Genomic DNA, 21,170 nt, shown 5'->3' on the forward strand with positions numbered 1-21,170 from the left:
TTTGAAGCCATTGAACCATCTAAGATATCTCAAGGTATCTCCAACTTATGGCCCTCTAAAACATCTCAAGGTATCTCCAACTTATGGTCATGTAAAACATCTCAAGGTATCTCCAACTTATGGTCATGTAAAACATCTCAAGGTATCTCCAATTTATGGTCCTCTAAAACATCTCAAGGTATCTCCAACTTATGGTCATGTAAAACATCTCAAGGTATCTCCAACTTATGGTCATGTAAAACATCTCAAGGTATCTCCAGCTTATGATCATGTAAAACATCTCAAGGTATCTCCAATTTATGGTCATGTAAAACATCTCAAGGTATCTCCAATTTATAGTCGTGTAAAACACCTCAAGGTATCTCCAATTTATAGTCGTGTAAAACATCTCAAGGTATCTCCAATTTATGGTCATGTAAAACATCTCAAGGTATCTCCAATTTATGGTCATGTAAAACATCTCAAGGTATCTCCAACTTATGGTCATGTAAAACATCTCAAGGTATCTCCAATTTATAGTCATGTAAAACATCTCAAGGTATCTCCAACTTATGGTCATGTAAAACATCTCAAGGTATCTCCAGCTTATGGTCATGTAAAACATCTCAAGGTATCTCCAATTTATGGTCATGTAAAACATCTCAAGGTATCTCCAATTTATGGTCATGTAAAACATCTCAATGTATCTCCAACTTATGGTCATGTAAAACATCTCAAGGTATCTCCAATTTATGGTCATGTAAAACATCTCAAGGTATCTCCAGCTTATGGTCATGTAAAACATCTCAAGGTATCTCCAATTTATGGTCATGTAAAACATCTCAAGGTATCTCCAATTTATGGTCATGTAAAACATCTCAAGGTATCTCCAACTTATGGTCATGTAAAACATCTCAAGGTATCTCCAACTTATGGTCATGTAAAACATCTCAAGGTATCTCCAATTTATGGTCATGTAAAACATCTCAAGGTATCTCCAATTTATGGTCATGTAAAACATCTCAAGGTATCTCCAATTTATGGTCATGTAAAACATCTCAAGGTATCTCCAACTTATGGTCATGTAAAACATCTCAAGGTATCTCCAATTTATGGTCATGTAAAACATCTCAAGGTATCTCCAATTTATGGTCATGTAAAACATCTCAAGGTATCTCCAATTTATGGTCATGTAAAACATCTCAAGGTATCTCCAATTTATGGTCATGTAAAACATCTCAAGGTGTTTTACATGACCATAAGTTGGCCAACTTATGGTCATGTAAAACATGGCCAACTTATGGCCCTCTAAAACATCTCAAGGTATCTCCTGGGAGTTGTAGTTGCTGGGATTTATAGTTCACCTACAATCAAAGAGCATTCTGAACCCCACGAACGACAGAATTGGACCAAACTTATTATTCAATCAAGACAGAGGCATTTATTTCAGGGCTCAGCTTCCAGGAGGACGGGGCTTCCGTCTGTGGGGTGCCCCCACCTTTTCTGAATGGCGTTCCTCCAAACCACAGGAGACCCCCCCCCCTGACTGCATTCTCTGCCAGTCCGTTCCTTGGTCCGCTCCTTGGAGGTTGGTCGGAGGGCCTAGAAGTAGTTGATGGGCTCCTCCCTGGTCTTGCCCAGCTGGAAGCCGGCCAGTTCCACCTGACCGCCGTAGACCGGAAGGGCCTTGAAGATCCGCAGGTGGACAAAGTCCCTCTCCTCAGGCCCAACACGCACCTGGCAGGTGGGAGAGAGACAGTGGGAGGGGCATAGGGGAGGAGGAAGAGGAAGAGGAAGAAGGAAAGGTGAGGAGGAAGCAGAAGAAGAGATGGGGGGAAGTCAATAAGAGGAGAAGGAGGAAAAGAAGAGGAGGAAGCAGAGGAAGAGATGGAGAAGGAGAAGGAGGAGGGGAGGAGCAGGAACAGGAAAAAGATGAAGAAAGGAAGAAGGAGAAGGAAGAAGAGAAGGAGAAGGAAGAAGAGGAGGAGGAGGAAAAGGAGAAGAAGAGGAATAGGAGGAGGAAGAAGAAGAGGAAGATGACGAAGGAAAGGTGAGGAGGAAGCAGAAGATGAGATGGAGGGAAGTGAATAAGAGGAGAAGGAGGAAAAGAAGAGGAGGAAGTAGAAGAAGAGATGGAGAAGGAGGAGGGGAGGAGCAGGAACAGGAAAAAGATGAAGAAAGGAAGAAGGAGAAGGAAGAAGAGAAGGAGAAGGAAGAAGAGGAGGAGGAAAAGGAGAAGAAGAGGAAGAGGAGGAAGAAGAGGAAGATGAAGAAGGAAAGGTGAGGAGGAAGCAGAAGAAGAGACGGAGGGAAGTCAATAAGAGGAGAAGGAGGAAAAGAAGAGGAGGAAGTAGAAGAAGAGATGGAGAAGGAGGAGGGGAGGAGCAGGAACAGGAAAAAGATGAAGAAAGGAAGAAGGAGAAGGAAGAAGAGAAGGAGAAGGAAGAAGAGGAGGAGGAAAAGGAGAAGAAGAGGAAGAGGAGGAAGAAGAGGAAGATGAAGAAGGAAAGGTGAGGAGGAAGCAGAAGAAGAGATGGAGGGAAGTCAATAAGAGGAGAAGGAGGAAAAGAAGAGGAGGAAGCAGAGGAAGAGATGGAGAAGGAGAAGGAGGAGGGGAGGAGCAGGAACAGGAAAAAGATGAAGAAAGGAAGAAGGAGAAGGAAGAAGAGAAGGAGAAGGAAGAAGAGGAGGAGGAAAAGGAGAAGAAGAGGAAGAGGAGGAAGCAGAAGAAGAGGAAGATGAAGAAGGAAAGGTGAGGAGGAAGCAGAAGAAGAGATGGAGAAGGAGAAGGAGGAGGGGAGGAGCAGGAACAGGAAAAAGATGAAGAAAGGAAGAAGGAGAAGGAAGAAGAGAAGGAGAAGGAAGAAGAGGAGGAGGAGGAAAAGGAGAAGAAGAGGAATAGGAGGAGGAAGAAGAAGAGGAAGATGACGAAGGAAAGGTGAGGAGGAAGCAGAAGATGAGATGGAGGGAAGTGAATAAGAGGAGAAGGAGGAAAAGAAGAGGAGGAAGTAGAAGAAGAGATGGAGAAGGAGGAGGGGAGGAGCAGGAACAGGAAAAAGATGAAGAAAGGAAGAAGGAGAAGGAAGAAGAGAAGGAGAAGGAAGAAGAGGAGGAGGAAAAGGAGAAGAAGAGGAAGAGGAGGAAGAAGAGGAAGATGAAGAAGGAAAGGTGAGGAGGAAGCAGAAGAAGAGACGGAGGGAAGTCAATAAGAGGAGAAGGAGGAAAAGAAGAGGAGGAAGTAGAAGAAGAGATGGAGAAGGAGGAGGGGAGGAGCAGGAACAGGAAAAAGATGAAGAAAGGAAGAAGGAGAAGGAAGAAGAGAAGGAGAAGGAAGAAGAGGAGGAGGAAAAGGAGAAGAAGAGGAAGAGGAGGAAGAAGAGGAAGATGAAGAAGGAAAGGTGAGGAGGAAGCAGAAGAAGAGACGGAGGGAAGTCAATAAGAGGAGAAGGAGGAAAAGAAGAGGAGGAAGTAGAAGAAGAGATGGAGAAGGAGGAGGGGAGGAGCAGGAACAGGAAAAAGATGAAGAAAGGAAGAAGGAGAAGGAAGAAGAGAAGGAGAAGGAAGAAGAGGAGGAGGAAAAGGAGAAGAAGAGGAAGAGGAGGAAGAAGAGGAAGATGAAGAAGGAAAGGTGAGGAGGAAGCAGAAGAAGAGATGGAGAAGGAGAAGGAGGAGGGGAGGAGGAGGAAAAGGAGAAGAAGAGGAATAGGAGGAGGAAGAAGAAGAGGAAGATGACGAAGGAAAGGTGAGGAGGAAGCAGAAGATGAGATGGAGGGAAGTGAATAAGAGGAGAAGGAGGAAAAGAAGAGGAGGAAGTAGAAGAAGAGATGGAGAAGGAGGAGGGGAGGAGCAGGAACAGGAAAAAGATGAAGAAAGGAAGAAGGAGAAGGAAGAAGAGAAGGAGAAGGAAGAAGAGGAGGAGGAAAAGGAGAAGAAGAGGAAGAGGAGGAAGAAGAGGAAGATGAAGAAGGAAAGGTGAGGAGGAAGCAGAAGAAGAGACGGAGGGAAGTCAATAAGAGGAGAAGGAGGAAAAGAAGAGGAGGAAGTAGAAGAAGAGATGGAGAAGGAGGAGGGGAGGAGCAGGAACAGGAAAAAGATGAAGAAAGGAAGAAGGAGAAGGAAGAAGAGAAGGAGAAGGAAGAAGAGGAGGAGGAAAAGGAGAAGAAGAGGAAGAGGAGGAAGAAGAGGAAGATGAAGAAGGAAAGGTGAGGAGGAAGCAGAAGAAGAGATGGAGGGAAGTCAATAAGAGGAGAAGGAGGAAAAGAAGAGGAGGAAGCAGAGGAAGAGATGGAGAAGGAGAAGGAGGAGGGGAGGAGCAGGAACAGGAAAAAGATGAAGAAAGGAAGAAGGAGAAGGAAGAAGAGAAGGAGAAGGAAGAAGAGGAGGAGGAAAAGGAGAAGAAGAGGAAGAGGAGGAAGCAGAAGAAGAGGAAGATGAAGAAGGAAAGGTGAGGAGGAAGCAGAAGAAGAGATGGAGAAGGAGAAGGAGGAGGGGAGGAGCAGGAACAGGAAAAAGATGAAGAAAGGAAGAAGGAGAAGGAAGAAGAGAAGGAGAAGGAAGAAGAGGAGGAGGAGGAAAAGGAGAAGAAGAGGAATAGGAGGAGGAAGAAGAAGAGGAAGATGACGAAGGAAAGGTGAGGAGGAAGCAGAAGATGAGATGGAGGGAAGTGAATAAGAGGAGAAGGAGGAAAAGAAGAGGAGGAAGTAGAAGAAGAGATGGAGAAGGAGGAGGGGAGGAGCAGGAACAGGAAAAAGATGAAGAAAGGAAGAAGGAGAAGGAAGAAGAGAAGGAGAAGGAAGAAGAGGAGGAGGAAAAGGAGAAGAAGAGGAAGAGGAGGAAGAAGAGGAAGATGAAGAAGGAAAGGTGAGGAGGAAGCAGAAGAAGAGACGGAGGGAAGTCAATAAGAGGAGATGGAGGAAAAGAAGAGGAGGAAGTAGAAGAAGAGATGGAGAAGGAGGAGGGGAGGAGCAGGAACAGGAAAAAGATGAAGAAAGGAAGAAGGAGAAGGAAGAAGAGAAGGAGAAGGAAGAAGAGGAGGAGGAAAAGGAGAAGAAGAGGAAGAGGAGGAAGAAGAGGAAGATGAAGAAGGAAAGGTGAGGAGGAAGCAGAAGAAGAGACGGAGGGAAGTCAATAAGAGGAGAAGGAGGAAAAGAAGAGGAGGAAGTAGAAGAAGAGATGGAGAAGGAGGAGGGGAGGAGCAGGAACAGGAAAAAGATGAAGAAAGGAAGAAGGAGAAGGAAGAAGAGGAGAAGGAAGAAGAGGAGGAGGAAAAGGAGAAGAAGAGGAAGAGGAGGAAGAAGAGGAAGATGAAGAAGGAAAGGTGAGGAGGAAGCAGAAGAAGAGATGGAGGGAAGTCAATAAGAGGAGAAGGAGGAAAAGAAGAGGAGGAAGCAGAGGAAGAGATGGAGAAGGAGAAGGAGGAGGGGAGGAGCAGGAACAGGAAAAAGATGGAGAAAGGAAGAAGGAGAAGGAAGAAGAGAAGGAGAAGGAAGAAGAGGAGGAGGAAAAGGAGAAGAAGAGGAAGAGGAGGAAGCAGAAGAAGAGGAAGATGAAGAAGGAAAGGTGAGGAGGAAGCAGAAGAAGAGATGGAGAAGGAGAAGGAGGAGGGGAGGAGCAGGAACAGGAAAAAGATGAAGAAAGGAAGAAGGAGAAGGAAGAAGAGAAGGAGAAGGAAGAAGAGGAGGAGGAGGAAAAGGAGAAGAAGAGGAATAGGAGGAGGAAGAAGAAGAGGAAGATGACGAAGGAAAGGTGAGGAGGAAGCAGAAGATGAGATGGAGGGAAGTGAATAAGAGGAGAAGGAGGAAAAGAAGAGGAGGAAGTAGAAGAAGAGATGGAGAAGGAGGAGGGGAGGAGCAGGAACAGGAAAAAGATGAAGAAAGGAAGAAGGAGAAGGAAGAAGAGAAGGAGAAGGAAGAAGAGGAGGAGGAAAAGGAGAAGAAGAGGAAGAGGAGGAAGAAGAGGAAGATGAAGAAGGAAAGGTGAGGAGGAAGCAGAAGAAGAGACGGAGGGAAGTCAATAAGAGGAGAAGGAGGAAAAGAAGAGGAGGAAGTAGAAGAAGAGATGGAGAAGGAGGAGGGGAGGAGCAGGAACAGGAAAAAGATGAAGAAAGGAAGAAGGAGAAGGAAGAAGAGAAGGAGAAGGAAGAAGAGGAGGAGGAAAAGGAGAAGAAGAGGAAGAGGAGGAAGCAGAAGAAGAGGAAGATGAAGAAGGAAAGGTGAGGAGGAAGCAGAAGAAGAGATGGAGAAGGAGAAGGAGGAGGGGAGGAGCAGGAACAGGAAAAAGATGAAGAAAGGAAGAAGGAGAAGGAAGAAGAGAAGGAGAAGGAAGAAGAGGAGGAGGAGGAAAAGGAGAAGAAGAGGAATAGGAGGAGGAAGAAGAAGAGGAAGATGACGAAGGAAAGGTGAGGAGGAAGCAGAAGATGAGATGGAGGGAAGTGAATAAGAGGAGAAGGAGGAAAAGAAGAGGAGGAAGTAGAAGAAGAGATGGAGAAGGAGGAGGGGAGGAGCAGGAACAGGAAAAAGATGAAGAAAGGAAGAAGGAGAAGGAAGAAGAGAAGGAGAAGGAAGAAGAGGAGGAGGAAAAGGAGAAGAAGAGGAAGAGGAGGAAGAAGAGGAAGATGAAGAAGGAAAGGTGAGGAGGAAGCAGAAGAAGAGACGGAGGGAAGTCAATAAGAGGAGAAGGAGGAAAAGAAGAGGAGGAAGTAGAAGAAGAGATGGAGAAGGAGGAGGGGAGGAGCAGGAACAGGAAAAAGATGAAGAAAGGAAGAAGGAGAAGGAAGAAGAGAAGGAGAAGGAAGAAGAGGAGGAGGAAAAGGAGAAGAAGAGGAAGAGGAGGAAGAAGAGGAAGATGAAGAAGGAAAGGTGAGGAGGAAGCAGAAGAAGAGACGGAGGGAAGTCAATAAGAGGAGAAGGAGGAAAAGAAGAGGAGGAAGTAGAAGAAGAGATGGAGAAGGAGGAGGGGAGGAGCAGGAACAGGAAAAAGATGAAGAAAGGAAGAAGGAGAAGGAAGAAGAGGAGAAGGAAGAAGAGGAGGAGGAAAAGGAGAAGAAGAGGAAGAGGAGGAAGAAGAGGAAGATGAAGAAGGAAAGGTGAGGAGGAAGCAGAAGAAGAGATGGAGGGAAGTCAATAAGAGGAGAAGGAGGAAAAGAAGAGGAGGAAGCAGAGGAAGAGATGGAGAAGGAGAAGGAGGAGGGGAGGAGCAGGAACAGGAAAAAGATGGAGAAAGGAAGAAGGAGAAGGAAGAAGAGAAGGAGAAGGAAGAAGAGGAGGAGGAAAAGGAGAAGAAGAGGAAGAGGAGGAAGCAGAAGAAGAGGAAGATGAAGAAGGAAAGGTGAGGAGGAAGCAGAAGAAGAGATGGAGAAGGAGAAGGAGGAGGGGAGGAGCAGGAACAGGAAAAAGATGAAGAAAGGAAGAAGGAGAAGGAAGAAGAGAAGGAGAAGGAAGAAGAGGAGGAGGAGGAAAAGGAGAAGAAGAGGAATAGGAGGAGGAAGAAGAAGAGGAAGATGACGAAGGAAAGGTGAGGAGGAAGCAGAAGATGAGATGGAGGGAAGTGAATAAGAGGAGAAGGAGGAAAAGAAGAGGAGGAAGTAGAAGAAGAGATGGAGAAGGAGGAGGGGAGGAGCAGGAACAGGAAAAAGATGAAGAAAGGAAGAAGGAGAAGGAAGAAGAGAAGGAGAAGGAAGAAGAGGAGGAGGAAAAGGAGAAGAAGAGGAAGAGGAGGAAGAAGAGGAAGATGAAGAAGGAAAGGTGAGGAGGAAGCAGAAGAAGAGACGGAGGGAAGTCAATAAGAGGAGAAGGAGGAAAAGAAGAGGAGGAAGTAGAAGAAGAGATGGAGAAGGAGGAGGGGAGGAGCAGGAACAGGAAAAAGATGAAGAAAGGAAGAAGGAGAAGGAAGAAGAGAAGGAGAAGGAAGAAGAGGAGGAGGAAAAGGAGAAGAAGAGGAAGAGGAGGAAGCAGAAGAAGAGGAAGATGAAGAAGGAAAGGTGAGGAGGAAGCAGAAGAAGAGATGGAGAAGGAGAAGGAGGAGGGGAGGAGCAGGAACAGGAAAAAGATGAAGAAAGGAAGAAGGAGAAGGAAGAAGAGAAGGAGAAGGAAGAAGAGGAGGAGGAGGAAAAGGAGAAGAAGAGGAATAGGAGGAGGAAGAAGAAGAGGAAGATGACGAAGGAAAGGTGAGGAGGAAGCAGAAGATGAGATGGAGGGAAGTGAATAAGAGGAGAAGGAGGAAAAGAAGAGGAGGAAGTAGAAGAAGAGATGGAGAAGGAGGAGGGGAGGAGCAGGAACAGGAAAAAGATGAAGAAAGGAAGAAGGAGAAGGAAGAAGAGAAGGAGAAGGAAGAAGAGGAGGAGGAGGAAAAGGAGAAGAAGAGGAATAGGAGGAGGAAGAAGAAGAGGAAGATGACGAAGGAAAGGTGAGGAGGAAGCAGAAGATGAGATGGAGGGAAGTGAATAAGAGGAGAAGGAGGAAAAGAAGAGGAGGAAGTAGAAGAAGAGATGGAGAAGGAGGAGGGGAGGAGCAGGAACAGGAAAAAGATGAAGAAAGGAAGAAGGAGAAGGAAGAAGAGAAGGAGAAGGAAGAAGAGGAGGAGGAAAAGGAGAAGAAGAGGAAGAGGAGGAAGAAGAGGAAGATGAAGAAGGAAAGGTGAGGAGGAAGCAGAAGAAGAGACGGAGGGAAGTCAATAAGAGGAGAAGGAGGAAAAGAAGAGGAGGAAGTAGAAGAAGAGATGGAGAAGGAGGAGGGGAGGAGCAGGAACAGGAAAAAGATGAAGAAAGGAAGAAGGAGAAGGAAGAAGAGAAGGAGAAGGAAGAAGAGGAGGAGGAAAAGGAGAAGAAGAGGAAGAGGAGGAAGAAGAGGAAGATGAAGAAGGAAAGGTGAGGAGGAAGCAGAAGAAGAGATGGAGGGAAGTCAATAAGAGGAGAAGGAGGAAAAGAAGAGGAGGAAGCAGAGGAAGAGATGGAGAAGGAGAAGGAGGAGGGGAGGAGCAGGAACAGGAAAAAGATGAAGAAAGGAAGAAGGAGAAGGAAGACGAGAAGGAGAAGGAAGAAGAGGAGGAGGAAAAGGAGAAGAAGAGGAAGAGGAGGAAGCAGAAGAAGAGGAAGATGAAGAAGGAAAGGTGAGGAGGAAGCAGAAGAAGAGATGGAGAAGGAGAAGGAGGAGGGGAGGAGCAGGAACAGGAAAAAGATGAAGAAAGGAAGAAGGAGAAGGAAGAAGAGAAGGAGAAGGAAGAAGAGGAGGAGGAGGAAAAGGAGAAGAAGAGGAATAGGAGGAGGAAGAAGAAGAGGAAGATGACGAAGGAAAGGTGAGGAGGAAGCAGAAGATGAGATGGAGGGAAGTGAATAAGAGGAGAAGGAGGAAAAGAAGAGGAGGAAGTAGAAGAAGAGATGGAGAAGGAGGAGGGGAGGAGCAGGAACAGGAAAAAGATGAAGAAAGGAAGAAGGAGAAGGAAGAAGAGAAGGAGAAGGAAGAAGAGGAGGAGGAAAAGGAGAAGAAGAGGAAGAGGAGGAAGAAGAGGAAGATGAAGAAGGAAAGGTGAGGAGGAAGCAGAAGAAGAGACGGAGGGAAGTCAATAAGAGGAGAAGGAGGAAAAGAAGAGGAGGAAGTAGAAGAAGAGATGGAGAAGGAGGAGGGGAGGAGCAGGAACAGGAAAAAGATGAAGAAAGGAAGAAGGAGAAGGAAGAAGAGAAGGAGAAGGAAGAAGAGGAGGAGGAAAAGGAGAAGAAGAGGAAGAGGAGGAAGAAGAGGAAGATGAAGAAGGAAAGGTGAGGAGGAAGCAGAAGAAGAGATGGAGGGAAGTCAATAAGAGGAGAAGGAGGAAAAGAAGAGGAGGAAGCAGAGGAAGAGATGGAGAAGGAGAAGGAGGAGGGGAGGAGCAGGAACAGGAAAAAGATGAAGAAAGGAAGAAGGAGAAGGAAGACGAGAAGGAGAAGGAAGAAGAGGAGGAGGAAAAGGAGAAGAAGAGGAAGAGGAGGAAGCAGAAGAAGAGGAAGATGAAGAAGGAAAGGTGAGGAGGAAGCAGAAGAAGAGATGGAGAAGGAGAAGGAGGAGGGGAGGAGCAGGAACAGGAAAAAGATGAAGAAAGGAAGAAGGAGAAGGAAGAAGAGAAGGAGAAGGAAGAAGAGGAGGAGAAGGAAGAAGAGGAGGAGGAAAAGGAGAAGAAGAGGAAGAGGAGGAAGAAGAGGAAGATGAAGAAGGAAAGGTGAGGAGGAAGCAGAAGAAGAGATGGAGGGAAGTCAATAAGAGGAGAAGGAGGAAAAGAAGAGGAGGAAGCAGAGGAAGAGATGGAGAAGGAGAAGGAGGAGGGGAGGAGCAGGAACAGGAAAAAGATGGAGAAAGGAAGAAGGAAAAGGAAGAAGAGAAGGAGAAGGAAGAAGAGGAGGAGGAAAAGGAGAAGAAGAGGAAGAGGAGGAAGCAGAAGAAGAGGAAGATGAAGAAGGAAAGGTGAGGAGGAAGCAGAAGAAGAGATGGAGAAGGAGAAGGAGGAGGGGAGGAGCAGGAACAGGAAAAAGATGAAGAAAGGAAGAAGGAGAAGGAAGAAGAGAAGGAGAAGGAAGAAGAGGAGGAGGAGGAAAAGGAGAAGAAGAGGAATAGGAGGAGGAAGAAGAAGAGGAAGATGACGAAGGAAAGGTGAGGAGGAAGCAGAAGATGAGATGGAGGGAAGTGAATAAGAGGAGAAGGAGGAAAAGAAGAGGAGGAAGTAGAAGAAGAGATGGAGAAGGAGGAGGGGAGGAGCAGGAACAGGAAAAAGATGAAGAAAGGAAGAAGGAGAAGGAAGAAGAGAAGGAGAAGGAAGAAGAGGAGGAGGAAAAGGAGAAGAAGAGGAGGAGGAGGAGGAGGAGGAAGAGGAAGATGAAGAAGGAAAGGTGATGAGGAAGCAGAAGAAGAGATGGAGGGAAGTGAATAAGAGAAGGAGGAAAGGAAGAGGAGGAAGTAGAAGAAGAGATGGAGAAGGAGGAGGAGGAGGGGAGGAGCAGGAACAGGAAAAAGATGAAGAAAGGAAGAAGAGAAGGAGAAGGAAGAAGAGAAGGAGAAGAAGAGGAAGAATAAGATGAAGAAGAAGGGGAAGAGGGAAGGATAAAGAAGAAGAGATGGAGGGGGGAGAAGGAGATAGAGAAGGAAACGAGGAGGAGGAAGATGAAGAAGAGGAGGAGAGGACAGGGAAGAAGAAGAAGAGGAGGAAGAGGAAAATTAAGAAGGGGAGGTGAGGAGGAAGAAGAAGAGATGGAGGGGGAGGAGGAGGAGAGGAGCAGGAAGAGGAAGAAGATGGAGAAGGAGGAAGAAGCGGAGGAAGAAAAGAAGAAGAGGAAGAAGGAGAAGGGGAGGAGAGGAAGAAGAAGAGATGGAGGAAGGAAAAGAAGGAGATAGAGAAGAAAAAGAAGACGTGGAAGAAGAGGAGGCGGTAAAGAAAGAGAAGCATCAGCATTATGAATGACATCAGGAGCTGCTCTGACTGGGCCATCACTGGACCATCACCCTCAGTTGACCCATGGGGATGCTAATCTACTTCCAGACCGAAAGGGCAAGCTGTGACCTTGAAAGCTTGGGACCCAAGGCACTTCTTCCCCCGCCCTAATTCCCATTGATCTCCTTACTCCTCAGGACCCACCTTGACAAAGTAGTTGGTGCCAGCAACCACCTGTGAACAGTAGCAAACAGCCTCAAAAATAGTGTACCTCTGGTTGGTTTTGGCTTCTAGCTGGGTCTTCACCTGGAAAGAAGAGAGAGTGAGGGCAAGGGTTATTGGGGTGGATGATAGAATCCCCACATTGGAAGATACCCCCAAGGGCCATCTAGTCCAACCCCATTCTACCAGGCAGGAGGACACAATCAAAGCCCTCCCGACAGGTGAGCCTCTGTTTGAACACCATCTTGAAAGTTCATAGAATCCTAGAGTTGGAAGAGAGTCCAATGGCCACCCAGCTCAACTCCCTTCTGCCATGAAGGAAGGCCCAACCAAAGGCACTTCTCAAGGAAGCATATTGAAGTGCTCTTGAAGTTCTTCCTAATGTTGAGGTGGAATCCCAAAGCCCTCCTGACAGGTGAGCCTCTGTTTGAACACCATCTTGAAAGTTCATAGAATCCTAGAGTTGGAAGAGAGTCCAATGGCCACCCAGCTCAACTCCCTTCAGCCATGAAGGAAGGCCCAACCAAAGACACTTCTCAAGGAAGCATATTGAACTGCTCTTGAAGTTCTTCCTAATGTTGAGGTGGAATCTCAAAGCCCTCCTGACAGGTGAGCCTCTGTTTGAACACCATCTTGAAAGTTCATAGAATCCTAGAGTTGGAAGAGAGTCCAAGGGCCACCCAGCCCAACCCCCTTCTGCCATGAAGGAAGGCCCAACCAAAGACACTTCTCAAGGAAGCATATTGAACTGCTCTTGAAGTTCTTCCTAATGTTGAGGTGGAATCTCCTTTCCTGCTTCTTGAACCCATGGCTCCATTGGGCCCAGTAGAAAGGAAGCATGGCTCCTCCTCAATGGGACCTCCACTTAGATATTGAAACATGGCTCTTCTTGTGTCCCCTTCTCAGAGCCTTCTTTTCTCCAAGCCAAACATCTCCAGCTCTTTAAGCCACTCCTCAGACCTTGGGCCTCTTTGGCTGCCCTTCTCTGGACACCTTCCCTCTTGTCCATTTCCTCCTTGAATTGCTTTGACCAGGACTGGACACAGGGTCATCATTCTCGATCTATGATCAGCAGGGAGGTAGGTTGACTCCTCCTCAATGGGACCTCCACTTAGATAGTGAAACATGGCTCTTCTCGGGTCCCCTTGTCAGAGCCTTCTTTTCTCCAAGCCAAACATCTCCAGCTCTGTAAGCCCCTCCTCAGACCTTGGACCTCTTTGGCTGCCCTTCTCTGGACACCTTCCCTCTTGTCCATCTCCTCCTTGAATTGCTTTGACCAGGACTGGACACAGGGTCATCATTCTCGATCTGTGATCAGCAGAAAGGAAGCATGACTCCTCCTCAATGGGACCTCCACTTAGATAGTGAAACATGGCTCTTCTCGTGTCCCCTTCTCAGAGCCTTCTTTTCTCCAAGCCAAACATCTCCAGCTCTGTAAGCCCCTCCTCAGACCTTGGACCTCTTTGGCTGCCCTTCTCTGGACACCTTCCCTCTTGTCCACCTCCTCCTTGAATTGCTTTGACCAGGACTGGACACAGGGTCATCATTCTCGATCTGTGATCAGCAGAAAGGAAGCATGACTCCTCCTCAATGGGACCTCCACTTAGATAGTGAAACATGGCTCTTCTCGTGTCCCCTTCTCAGAGCCTTCTTTTCTCCAAGCCAAACATCTCCAGCTCTGTAAGCCACTCCTCAGACCTTGGACCTCTTTGGCTGCCCTTCTCTGGACACCTTCCCTCTTGTCCACCTCCTCCTTGAATTGCTTTGACCAGGACTGGACACAGGGTCATCATTCTCGATCTGTGATCAGCAGAAAGGAAGCATGACTCCTCCTCAATGGGACCTCCACTTAGATAGTTAAACATGGCTCTTCTCGTGTCCCCTTCTCAGAGCCTTCTTTTCTCCAAGCCAAACATCTCCAGCTCTTTAAGCCACTCCTCAGACCTTGGACCTCTTTGGCTGCCCTTCTCTTGTCCACCTCCTCCTTGAATTGCTTTGACCAGAACTGGACACAGGGGCATCATTCTAGATCTGTCTCACCACCCCTTAATACTGTTCCTCATGTTGTGGTGACCCTCAACCATCACATTATTAGTTGCTACTTCATAACTACTGTCACGACTCGTCATGTAAATATCTTATACGCAGGATGGATTTTCATTCAGTGGACCACATTTGGCACAAATGTCCAATACGCCCAAATGTGAATACTGATGGGATTGGGGGCATTGATTTTGTCATTTGGGAGTTGTAATTGCTGGGATTTATAGTTCACCAACAACCAAAGGGCATTCTGAACTCCACCAACAATAGAATTGGGCCAAACTTCTCACCCTATACAGAAACTCAATATGCCCAAATGTGAACACTGGTGGAGTTTGAGGAGAATGGAGCTTGACATTTGGGAGTTGGTAGTTACTGGGATTTGTAGTTCACCTACAATCAAAGAGCATTCTGAACACAGCCCACAATGGATCTGCACCAAACTTGTCACACTACCTACATGGCCAACATTGAATACTGGTGGGGTTGGGGGACTGCTTTTGAATTCTTGGCACACAGCACTCCCATGACCAAGAGAAAATATTGGAAGGGTTTGGTGGGCATTGACCTTGAGTTTTGGAGTTGTAGTTCACCTCTATCCAGAGAGCACTGTGGACTCAAACAATGATGCATCTGGACCAATACTCACAGATATGTCCCAATGTGAACACTGGTTGAGTTTGGGGAAAACAGACCCTAGACATTTGGGAATTGTAGTTGCTGGGATTTATAGTTCACCTACAACCAAAGAGCATTCTGAACTCCACCAATAGAATTGGGTCAAACTTGGCACACAGAACTCTCATGACCAACAGAAAATACTGGAATGGGTTGGTGGGCATTGACCTTCAGTTTTGGAGTTATAGTTCACCTCTATCCAGAGAGCACTGTGGACTCAAACAATGGTGGATCTGGACTAATACTCACGGATATGCCCAAATGTGAACACTGGTGGAGTTTGGGGAATATAGACCTTGACATTTGGGAACTGTGGTTGCTGGGATTTATAGTTCACCTACAAACAAGGAGCATTCTGAACCCCAAAAATGATAGAATTGGGCCAAACTTCCCACCCCATACAGAAACCCCCTGACCAACAGAAAATACTGTGTTCCCTGATGGTGTTTGGTGACCCCTCTGACACCCCCCAAAAGGTCCCGATCAACAGGTTGAGAAACACTGTTCTAGATGAAGAAGTGTTCTAGAGCAGGAATTTAGGGGTCTTTGCCAGGAGGCAGAGACCAATCAGACTCCTTAAAGAGTTCGTTACTCTGGCGAGACAGAGAGAAGCATCCAATCCCTGATTTTTCCCAATAAAAGGTCTCAACAAGTGGAAGGAAGTGCCACCGAGATGTTTATTAGCGATTCAGCTGAAAAGGATGCAGAGCGGCAATCATTCGCCAAGCAGAGCATGTGGTTACAGAAGTAAAGGCCATTTTTATAGAAAATACAAAGTTGTGAGTTTCAAAATTCCCACTCCCTCGTCCCGCCCAGCTCAAAGGGGATTGGCTGACGCGCAAACAGCTGGGAGGAGGCTTGGCCATCCCCCATGCATCAGGGCCAATCGCAGGGCTTTCGCGGGGCGCCAGAGCCAATCAGGAGGCTCCTGCTGCCTCGACGCTCCAGCGAATCAGAAGGGAGGGAGGCGGGAGGAAGGGAGACAATGCATTCTTGAGTGGATTATGGAGTTTTAATGTCCTTAGGCTTGTTGGGGCTGGGGATCGGCCTTCCAGAGAAGCCACTTTATTGTCCTGAGAGGGGTCTCTGATAAGCATTGATGGTTTAATCCAAGTTTTCCTCTTACAATCAGATAGGGCACAAAGGGGAAACTTTTGTGAATGTCCTTAGTGGGAAGATTTGAAAGAAAAACGGCTTGGAGGAAAAGAGGACTCTCCTAAGGTCATATTCCCCCCATTGTCATATGATTAAAAAGTCTGCCAAACGGGAATCCGAATGGTGGCCCAACTCCGAAGTCAAAAGGATATCCTTGATTATTGTCCATGCAAAGAATGTCCAAAGAGAAGGGTCTTTTCCTGATCGCTGATGGCTTTTCCAGAGGCAGGGCAGCTTCCTTGTAGATTTCCCCCAGGAGAAGGGAAGGGGGCAAAAAGGGTCAGGGCAAGGTCAAAGACATGAAGGGAAATATAGAAGTACAGGAGAAAATATGGAAATCATAACACAGAGAGTAAACCCAACTACCTTCCCCCAGTGTCCCTAGTTTATATTATTCATAGGAAGGTCCATAAAGGGAAATCTATCCCTGAGGGGGAAACAGAGTCCCTTGTTTGTGAGGTGGGGGGCCATCAGGAGCCCAGGTGTGCCTCAGGTGGGAAAAGTCAAAGACTTTCGTGGCACGATTTTCAGTAATAAATTGGTTACCTTCTGCTCTAAACATATGAAAATAGGGCACAAAGCTTTGATTAAATGATACACACCAAACTGACCAAGGCTTAACCCTTATTATCCAGTCTGATGTCCTTGTCCTTAGCAAACTAAAAGTTACTATCTCTAATGGGGGGGGGGGGGTCATGTTCAACTTCAGAAGTTTGACCAAAGCTGAAGTGGAGTCCTGGCTTTCCTCGATCTCGACACTAGACTCCTGTGAGTACGGCCAACAGGTTGCTTCCCTCCAAGGCTCTCTCTCTCACCTTTCATGGCAAGCCCACTCCTCACAAAGCGTTGGAGAAGAACTGGAGCAGAAGAGGGTTGGACTAGATGGCCTTTGGGGGGTTGCCATAGGGAAGAAGCCTTGAGTCATTGACGGACTTCTCACCTGGTCTACGATGGCCTGGGTCTCTGAAGTGGCCGGTTTGAGAGTGGATAAGCCTCCGGGTATCATGGTGCCTGAGGGAAGGGGGTCTCCACGGAGACAGAACCTGCAGGTGGATGGATGGATGGATGGAGATGCTTCCAGACGGATCTGGCCTCCTTCTTTGGGCAACTGCTGCTGCACCTGAGCCAGGTAGGCGTTGTTGTGCAAAGGGAGGCACGCCCGGCTGCGGTTGCAACAGGCCCGGCGCCAGATCTGCTCTCGAAAGCCAAGGAGAGCCCATTCTTCCCCGAAAAGGAGATGCCTGCCTCTCATTGGTGCACAAGCCACCAAAGCCAGGCACCCATCTCTTGCCTTTCCGGGTCGGCCACATTTTTCCTCCTCAGAAGCAGGTCCTGGCTGGCCCTACTCCATCCTTGCAAGGCACAAACCACTCCTACCAAGGCAGGCCTGGAAGGTGCAAGGAAAGCAAACGGAGGAACACATGCTCAGCGGGCAGTGCTGGATCTGTGCGGCCAGGCGTCGGAGGAAGCCTCGTGGGCAGCGGATGTCGGCGTCATGGGGATAGAGGAAGTGCCAGGTCAGGGCGCCCTGGCACCCGGCCGGAGAGGTGCCATCTGAACATGAGGAAGAACTTCCTGACTGTGAGAGCCGTTCAGCAGTGGAACTCTCTGCCCCGGAGGGAGTGTGGTGGAGGCGCTTTCTTTGGAAGCTTTTAAACAGAGGCTGGACGGCCATCTCTCAGGAGTGATTTGAATGCAATATTCCTGCTTGAGGTCTCTTCCCATGAGGTCTCTTCCAACTCTTTGATTCTATGATTCCTATCTATCTATCGCCAACCATTCTTCCAATCATATCTATTTCTATCCATCCATCCACTTATCTATTTATCCAGTCCTTCCTATCTATCTATCTATCTATCTATCTATCTATCCAGTCATCTATGTATTTATTTATCCAGTCGTATCTATCTATCTATCTATCTATCTATCTATCTATCAGGCTTGGGCGGTTTCGTTCGTTAATTTCGTAATTCGTTATTAATTTGTATTTAAATTAGTTATGATCCAATATTGAGCCATGCAGGAGTACTGTGAGGAGTAATTAAAAATCGAAACAATTTTTCCAATTTATTTCGTAATTGTTTCGAAATTGTTTCGTTATTATTTCCATATGTCTGGTGCAAGTTTTATAGTTGTTGTTTGTTCTATCACACCAACAGTCAACAACAGAGGGAGAGGGAAGCTTCAGAAGTTCCCCCTGTCCCATTGGGAGGGTTTTTTAGCATATTGCGCAATCGCGTCCGCCATTAACGAATCAATTCATAATTGTTTCGTAATTTTACGGAATTTCGTATATTTCGAACTTTTTAAAAGGAAAATTTCGGAATTCTTTTAAAAAACGAAACGCAAGGGCCCCCTAAAAACGAAACGAGTTTAGAACCAATTTTTTCCGTGGTTACCCAAGCCTACTATCTATCTCTCTCTCTCTCTCTTCATCCATTCTTCCAATCATATCTATTTCTATCCATCCATCCATCCATCTCTCCTATCTATCTATCTATCTATCTATCTATCTAATTATCCCATCATCTATTTATTTATCTATCTATCCATCCATCCATCCCATCATCTATTTATCTATCCATCCATCCATCTATTTATTTATCCAGATCTATCTATCTATCTATCTATCTATCTATCTATCAATCTACCTACCTACTTCTCCATCAGTCTATCTGTCTATCTCTCTTCATCCATTCTTCCAATCATATCTATTTCTATCCATTCATCCATCCATCTATCTTATCTATCTATCTATCTATCTATCTATCTATCTATCTATCTATCTATCTATCTTATCTATCCCATCTCTCTCTCTCTCTATCTATCCAGTCATCTATGTATTTATTTATCCAGTCCTATCTATCTATCTATCTATCTATCTATCTATCTATCTATCTACCTACTTCTCCATCAGTCTATCTGTCTATTTTTCTCTTCATCCATTCTTCCAATCATATCTATTTCTATCCATCCATCCATCCATCCATCTATCCTATCCTATCTATCTATCTATCTATCTATCTATCTATCTATCTATCTATCTATCTATCCATCCATCCATCCATCCATCCATCCCATCATCCATCCATCTATCCATCCATCCATCCCATCTATCTATCTATCCATCCAATCATCTATTTATTTATCCAGTTCTATCTATCTATCTATCTATCTATCAATCTACCTACTTCTCCATCAGTCAATTCTATTTATTTATCCAGTTTTATCCATCCATCCAATCATCTATCTATTTATTTATCCAGTCCTATCTATCTGTCTCTCTCTTCATCCATCCATTCTTCCAATCATATCTATCCATTCATCCACTCATCCATCTGTCTGTCTGTCTATCTATCTGTCTATCTATCTGTCTATCTATCTGTCTATCTATCTATCTATCTATCTATCTTATCTATCTATCTTATCTATCCCATCATCTCTCTATCTATCTATCTATCTATCTATCTATCTATCTATCCAGTCATCTATGTATTTATTTATCCAGTCCTACCTATCTATCTATCTATCTATCTATCTATCTATCTATCTATCTACCTACTTCTCCATCAGTCTATCTGTCTATTTCTCTTCATCCATTCTTCCAATCATATCTATTTCTATCCATTCATCCATCAATCCATCTATCTTATCTATCCTATCTATCTATCCATCCATCCATCCATCCCATCATCTATGTATCCATCCGTCCAACCATCTATTTATTTATCCAGTTCTATCTATCAATCTACCTACTTCTCCATCAGTCAATTCTATTTATTTATCCAGTTCTATCCATCCATCCATCCATCCATCTATTTATCTAGTCCTATCTATGTATCCATTCATCCAGTCATCTATGTATTTATTTATCCAGTCCTATCTATCTGTCTCTCTCTTCATCCATCCATTCTTCCAATCATATCTATTTCTATCCATTCATCCACCTTGTCTGTCTGTCTGTCTGTCTATCTATCTATCTATCATCAAATCATCTATTTATTTATCTATCCAGTCCTATCTATCTATCCATCCATCAAATCATCTATTTATTTATCCAGTTCTATCTACCTACCTACCTCTTCATCAATCATATCTATCTATCTATCTATCATCATCATCATCTTCTATCATCTATCCATCTATCTATCTATCTATCTATCTATCTATTTTTCTATCATCAAATAATCTATTTATTTATCTATCCAGTCCTATCCATCCATCCATCAAATCATCTATTTATTTATCCAGTTCTACCTACCTACCTCTTCATCAATCATATCTATCTATCTATCTATCTATCTATCTATCTATCTATCATCATCTTCTATCTATCTATCTATCTATCTATCTATCTATCTATCTATCATCATCTTCTATCTATCATCTATCTATCTATCTATCTATCTATCTATCTATCTATCTATTTTTCTATCATCAAATCATCTATTTATTTATTTATCTATCCAGTCCTATCCATCCATCCATCAAATCATCTATTTATTTATCCAGTTCTATCTACCTACCTACCTCTTCATCAATCATATCTATCTATCTATCTATCTATCTATCTATCTATCTATCTATATATCTATCTATCATCATCTTCTATCTATCATCTATCCATCTATCTATCTATCTATCTATCTATCTATCTATCTATTTTTCTATCATCAAATCATCTATTTATTTATCTATCCAGTCCTATCTATCCATCCATCCATCCATCCATCAAATCATCTATTTATTTATCCAGTTCTATCTACCTACCTACCTCTTCATCAATCATATCTATCTATCTATCTATCTATCTATCTATCTATCTATCTATCTATCATCATCTTCTATCTATCATCTATCCATCTATCTATCTATCTATCTATTTTTCTATCATCAAATCATCTATTTATTTATCTATCCAGTCCTATCCATCCATCCATCAAATCATCTATTTATTTATCCAGTTCTATCTACCTACCTACCTCTTCATCAATCATATCTATCTATCTATCTATCTATCTATCTATCTATCTATCTATCTATCATCATCATCATCTTCTATCTATCATCTATCCATCTATCTATCTATCTATCTATCTATCTATCTATCTATTTTTCTATCATCAAATCATCTATTTATTTATCTATCCAGTCCTATCCATCCATCCATCCATCAAATCATCTATTTATTTATCCAGTTCTATCTACCTACCTACCTCTTCATCAATCATATCTATCTATCTATCTATCATCATCATCATCTTCTATCTATCATCTATCCATCTATCTATCTATCTATCTATCTATCTATCTATTTTTCTATCATCAAATCATCTATTTATTTATCTATCCAGTCCTATCCATCCATCCATCCATCCATCCATCAAATCATCTATTTATTTATCCAGTTCTATCTACCTACCTACCTCTCCATCAATCAAATCTATCTATCTATCTATCTATCTATCTATCTATCTATCTCTCCATCATTTAATTCTTCCAATCATACCTATTTCTATCCATTCATCCTCTCACCCATCTCTCTACCTACCTACCTACCTAACTTACCTCACTCACCCATCTCTGTACATTAGGTACACTAGTATACACAATTCACTGCTTTGAGTCGCCTGAGGGCTGAGAAAAGCTGTATATAAATAAAGTAAATAATACATTCTGGAATATGTAGGCATGCAATAGGC

The 21,170-nt window shown here is 44.6% G+C and overlaps 2 protein-coding genes across 2 annotated transcripts; one reads left to right on the forward strand and one right to left on the reverse strand.

Annotated features, from left to right (window-relative positions):
* Positions 1-1,413: 1,413 nt before the first annotated feature.
* Positions 1,414-16,670, reverse strand: LOC132770112 (cystatin-B-like). The gene is made up of 3 exons (XM_060766996.2): positions 16,409-16,670; positions 11,575-11,676; positions 1,414-1,716 (listed from the first exon to the last, which is right to left on the reverse strand). Exons 1-3 carry the CDS (start codon positions 16,472-16,474, stop codon positions 1,582-1,584), a joined length of 303 nt encoding a protein of 100 aa, XP_060622979.2. The 5' UTR covers positions 16,475-16,670; the 3' UTR covers positions 1,414-1,581.
* Positions 16,534-20,572, forward strand: LOC137096676 (uncharacterized; the record flags this gene model as incomplete). Its single annotated transcript, XM_067466343.1, has 6 exons — positions 16,534-17,049; positions 18,014-18,113; positions 18,380-18,536; positions 18,810-19,094; positions 20,014-20,168; positions 20,262-20,572. Coding segments are annotated over exons 1-6 (1,524 nt in total), but the record flags the coding sequence as incomplete, so codon positions are not given.
* Between the last annotated feature and the right edge of the window lie 598 nt (positions 20,573-21,170).

Source organism: Anolis sagrei, chromosome 3 (assembly GCF_037176765.1).
Source record: "Anolis sagrei isolate rAnoSag1 chromosome 3, rAnoSag1.mat, whole genome shotgun sequence".
In the NCBI taxonomy this organism is placed as follows: Eukaryota; Metazoa; Chordata; class Lepidosauria; order Squamata; family Dactyloidae; genus Anolis; species Anolis sagrei.